This window comes from Chondrus crispus, genomic scaffold (assembly GCF_000350225.1).
Source record: "Chondrus crispus Stackhouse genomic scaffold, scaffold_1, whole genome shotgun sequence".
NCBI classification, from domain to species: domain Eukaryota; phylum Rhodophyta; class Florideophyceae; order Gigartinales; family Gigartinaceae; genus Chondrus; species Chondrus crispus.
Window position 1 is genome coordinate 737,638 of NW_005178809.1, and position 5,691 is coordinate 743,328.

Here is a 5,691-nt window from a genome sequence, read left to right on the forward strand (position 1 = left end):
AAAGAGGAAGCACTGAAGAGAAGGAAAGGCGGGAATAGAAACAGGAGCTCGACCGTAAAAGAGGAAGTAACCGAGGGCCGTTTTGTATGCAGCCTGCTCGACGATGGGAAAAGGGATGCTTATGAAGAGGGGGAATGCAAAGAGACGACAGATACGCAGAGGATTCACCTTTTATTAATCCTGAAGGGGAACGGAGGTAAAGATGGACATGAGAGGTCCGCCGCAGATGGCACATCAAGGGAGCGGACGGGGAGGGGGTGCGGCGAGGGGAGACAGCGGGGTGCGGAGGGGGCGGCGACGCCCTTTCGGATGCAGTGCGGCATCGAGCGCGCGAGGGAAGGGTGGAAAGGGGGGAGGACGAGGGTGAGATACGGTGTGGCGGCGCGTGGCTCGCAGTGAGGCGAAAGGAGCAAGGCGGTGAGTAGTGGTCGGGCGGGTTGCTCCGCGTTTGCACTGCGGACGAAGACTGATGCGGCAAGGTTTGCAAGGACGAGGCGCCGAGCAAAGGTTGCACAACATTGTACATGGTACAGTACAGTGCTGTTATGACCACTCTTTGGGCACAATTGTTCCCCGCCGTTCCCCTCCTCCTTCGTGCCCCTCCTCCTTCGTGCCAAGCAGCGGCCTGCCAAGTCTCTGCCATCCGACAACGTCCTTCCCTCTCCCTTTACGGAACGTCGGCTTCGGCACTCAGGGACAGGACTACTCCCCAATCTAATGAAGAACAGCTTCTCTGCAAGGGGGCATCGGTAAATATGTGAGAAATCACCACTGGGCAAAAGGGAAAGTGTCCTGGCCGGCACAGGTAAAACAAGCGGCCCCCAGTGACAGACCCATGACGATAGACTGTCCGATCTCAGGCAGCAGCGAGACGGATAAGTTTAGGGCCGGGAGTAGAGACTACCACGTAAAGAGGCTCTATGAGTTATTAGTCGATTCAACAATGGCCGAAGCAACTCTGCTGGAACACGTGTTACACGTTTCTGCAGAAAACTATCCTCGCTGTATCCTCGTTGTTACTGTAATTCACAAAAGGGTGCAAGTCATACTCCTTCCACGCCCTCCTTCCCGCCAAATTTACGGCTTTCATTGCAATACTGTTGAGGAATGACTTAGAAACACGTGGAGACGTGGACAACGGGTCCATGAACCGGAACTGAAGGACACGCGTGCTCCTGTAGGGAAGCGAAAGCGCGGGGGATCCAGTTCCCGAAGGGAAACGAAGACGGCACCGGATGGCAGGAGTCGGGGCGAGGGGAGCGCGGGGCTGTCGGTAAGGGAAGCGAAAGGAAAGGCAGCGAGGGAGTAGTCATTTTTGTGGGGCAAGAGAGGGAGAGAGACGACGAAGGGAGTAGGCAAGGGGGGGTCAGAGACAGCCGAGCCCCCTCGGGGAAGTAGTACGTAATAGCCAACCCTCGGAGATAGACAAGAGGGGGGGCAGACGCAGCAATAAAGGAAATTGAGGGAGGATTCCCATTCAACAGGTTGCTCGGTGCCAGACGGTTGAGATAATCGCAACAATACTGTAATACCGATGGACAAGCCCCCGGAGTCCGGCACTGTATCATATGCCTCTCTGCAATTCTGTGGAGCTCTCGTTGCTGGCGTACAAGTCTTGTTTGTGCGTCGCGAGAGCAGCCTTACTAAAAGTGGGCGACTCCGAAAAACACAAACACAATCTCAAGATGTGCCAACACCGCAGCAACAATCCGCACAACCCCCCCTCTCCTTTGACGAATGTAGGAAATCGCTCCAAAATTGTGCGTCGCGAGAGCAGCCTTACTAAAAGTGGGCGACTCCGGAAAACACAAACACAATCTCAAGATGTGCCAACACCGCAGCAACAATCCGCACAACCGCCCCTCTCCTTTGACGAATGTAGGAAATCGCTCCAAAATTCATTTTCAAGCAGGCACTTTCCCTAAAATAGCTGTAGCCCACTGAATGTAGTGCATTTATTCGCAACGCCAAGAGTGGAAGCAAACCTTTCCCGCGCCCTCTGCGAGACAACCAAGAACGAAAAACATCGCCTACCAACGACTGACAACGACAAGAGAACGAGAGATTCGGAGAGTAGTAGATATAGACAAGAGCAAGCGCTGCTTTGCCACCGCCGCCTATTCAAATCCGAACAACATCCCCTAATCCCAAACACCATGGCTGATCCGTACAGTATCTTGGGCCTCACCGGCCCGGCCGAACAAGTCGTTCGCCTCATCGCAAGTCTCATCGAACGACACAAAGCCTACAAGGAAAACAAAACGCTCTCTACGGAAATGCTCACCGCGTACACCACCTTGCACGCAGACATCACGGAGCTGAAAAACATGCCGATCCATGGAACGTCATCGCACACGGGCTTGCTCCAACGTGAAATCGAGGACATCTCAAGCTTCATATTGAAGTCCCTCGCCGAGCTGCAGAAAGAGTTGGACGACCCAAAAGCGAGACTCGGTGCGTACGCCTCTGCAGTGGGAGATAGAGAAGTCTTAGAGAAGCGCAAGCGAGAAGCGGACCGCCTTCACCATCGTATTCTACAAGCGAGCACGGGTATCGATACTCGCGCGACTCGTGCGGCCGTGGAGTCGATCAGGCGAGGCACGGGTGATATGTTCAGGCCGTCGATAAGAGCCGAACGTAATCCTGCGTCGATATGTGTGAAGCTTGATTCTCAGGGGAGCGATGGATTACCAAATACGTGTGAGTCGCGTCTGAAAGCGGCTGTACTACAGAGAGATAGGAACGAGCATGTGGGTGCGACAGCAGTGGGACAGGGCGGAGTCGGGAAGACATGCGCCCTACGAGCGATTGCGCATGACGATAAGATTAAGGCGGAGTTTTCGGGAGGAGTGTACTTCATGTCGCTGGGAAAAGACGGAAACGTGGGACGGCTGATTGAAGAACTGTGTCTGATTGTGGAAGCGTCCGGTGGCAAGCAGACGGCTGGAGAAATGCGAGAGCAGAGCGAGTTTGAAAGGATTTTAGCGAAGGTACAAGCGTGGTTTTGTAGTTATGTGTGTCTGTTCATCATTGATGATGTGTGGGTGGTGAATGATATAGACGCGAATATCCTTCAAAAGTTGTCTGTTCTGACTGACACTGCGGGGGGCAGCGGGGGAAGGAGGAGCAGACTACTGTACTCGACGAGGGATAGGGAGCTGCGTCAGATTGGAGAGCGGGTTGCTTTCGAGCCGAGGGAGAAGGTAGGGAAAGAAGCAGTTGACATGCTTGTGCACGCGAGTGAGGCGAATCGAGAGGAATTGGATGATGCGAGTTGCAAAGAGGCCGTGGGTGAAATACTGGAAATATGTTGCGGATTGCCGCTTACCCTGAACGTGGCGGGAACGAGTGTGAGGTACATGAGGGAAAGATGGGAAGGAGAAGTGTCAGGAGCATGGGGGGCGTACGTTTCGAAGATGAAGAGGCGTAACACGATTCGTGGGGAGAGTCCGAAGGACGGATATTCGTCGTTGAATACGACATTGCATACGTCACTAGATATCCTGGAGTCCAATGCGGGGAGCAGTTGGGAGACGGTTGGTGAATTTTCGTTTCGAAAGATGCACCGGAGTCTGTGCGTTATGAAGAAGCAAGACCGGATACCTTTGAGTTTGGTTGGAGATTTGTGGGAGATGGACGAGGAGCGGACGGAATGGTGTGCAAAGGAGATGGAAAGGGTTGGATTAGTAGAGTTGCAGTATGAGAAGGGCTGTGGTGGGTTGCGGGTGCATGATCTGACGCACGATTTCGCGGTAGAAGAAGCGAATAAGAAGGAAGGTGTAGAAAAGTGGTGTAAGAAGATGGCGGATGTATGCAGGGCAGGAGGAGGGTTGTTTGCAATGAGTGAGGGCCGAGACGGAGAGGGCAAGAGTGCACGGGAGGAGTATGTTTTCGAGAACATATACCGTGTTCTGAGACAGGGTGGGTGTGTAGAGGAGCTGAAGAGGCTCTTTTTGAGTGCACGATGGGTGAAGACAGTGATACGGAGAGGCGGGGTTTGGCAATACGAGGAAGCTGTGAAGGGATTGAGTAGAGACTTGAAGCGGAAAAGAGGAAGCGGGGGTGTGACTAGGGGACGGGTCGATGAGGATGCAGTGGATACAATGGTTCTGATGACGCGGGCAGCGCGACTGAGTGTACCATTTTGTGGTGAAAGTAATGCCGGGATTTACTTTCAACTATATGGGCGAGTGATGCACAAGGCACGGGATTCAGGTTGTGTGCGAAAGATGCTGGAGGAAATTGAGAGATACGCACCACGGCCGTGGGTGCGGCCTGTGAGCGAGTTTTTAGCGCGAGCCGATGGAAGGATGGCGGAGCAGATTGTTTTGCCACATAACGGTTTTGGACGAATTCAAGTCGGCATGGATTCCAGTGGTGAAGTGTATGGATGTCTAGTGGAGAAGTCCGGGGCAGAAGTAACAGTTTTCGCGCAATCTGCTGAGAAGGAGACGAAGATGGTTCGATTAGAAGGCGAGTTCGAAACGGAGAGCCAGAGCCCATTGGACCTTGAAGCAAGCAGGCCCAAAATGTGTCGGCGTTTGAGGGCATATTTTGGGATGTGCATGGGAAGTGTAAGGTTCATGGTGACTGGAGAAAAACCGGGCGTGACAACAGCTACCTGCGCAACTTTCTGTGAGAGGAAGGGGTATGTTGTTGTGGGATATGAAGACGGGACGTTAAGGCTGTGGAGTACGTCGGAGAGGAAAGTATTGAGAAGTTTCTGCGGCCACAAGTCGAAAGTGTATTGCGTTGCGATGAGTGGGGACGGTAGACGTGTGGTATCTGGATCGCGGGACAAGAGCGTGCGGGTGTGGGATGTGGAGACAGGAGCACAAGTGGGGGAGGCGTTAGTTGGACACAAGGATAAGGTGTTAAGCGTTGCGATGAGTGGCGACGGAAGACGTGTGATATCTGGATCGCGGGACAAGACGGTGCGTGTGTGGGACGCGGAGACGGGAGCACAGGTCGGGGATGCGTTAGTTGGACACACGCGTGCGGTGTGTAGCGTTGCGATGAGTGAGGACGGAACATGTGCGGTATCTGGATCGGAGGACATGAGCGTGCGGGTGTGGGACGTAGAGACGGGAGCACAAGTTGGGGAAGCATTAGTTGGACACACGAGTGTGGTGTCAAGCGTTGAGATAAGTGGGGACGGAAGATGTATTGTATCTGGATCGTGGGACAAGAGCGTGCGGGTGTGGGACGTGGAGACGGGAGTACAAGTCGGGGACGCGTTAGTTGGACACACGAGAGAGGTGGAGAGCGTTGCGATGAGTAGGGACGGAAAACGTGTGGTATCTGGATCGTTCGACAAGAGCGTGCGTGTGTGGGACGTGGAGATGGGAGCACAAGTTGGGGAGGCGTTAGTTGGACACACGGGTTATGTGTTAAGCGTTGCGATTAGTGGGGACGGAAGACGTGTGGTATCTGGATCGGTTGACAAGAGCGTGCGGGTGTGGGACGTGGAGACGGGAGCACAGGTCGGGGATGCGTTAGTTGGACACACGGGTGCGGTGCGCAGCGCTGCGATGAGTGGGGACGGAAAACGTGTGGTATCTGGATCGTTTGACAAGAGCGTGCGTGTGTGGGACGTGGAGACGGGAACACAAGTCGGGGAGGCGATGTTTAGACACATGGGTCCGGTGGTTAGCGTTGCGATGAGTGGGGGATGGAAGACGTGTGGTATCT

General features: G+C 54.1%; 1 protein-coding gene across 1 annotated transcript in view; it reads left to right on the forward strand.

The window, feature by feature from the left end:
• Positions 1 to 4,583: 4,583 nt before the first annotated feature.
• CHC_T00009236001 (WD40-repeat containing protein) overlaps positions 4,584 to 5,691 on the forward strand; it is a 1,248-nt gene continuing 140 nt past the window's right edge. Inside the window, exon 1 of the mRNA XM_005711789.1 lies at positions 4,584 to 5,691. This exon is cut by the window's right edge and continues 140 nt beyond it. Within this exon, the coding sequence (XP_005711846.1) occupies positions 4,584 to 5,691 (1,108 nt within the window).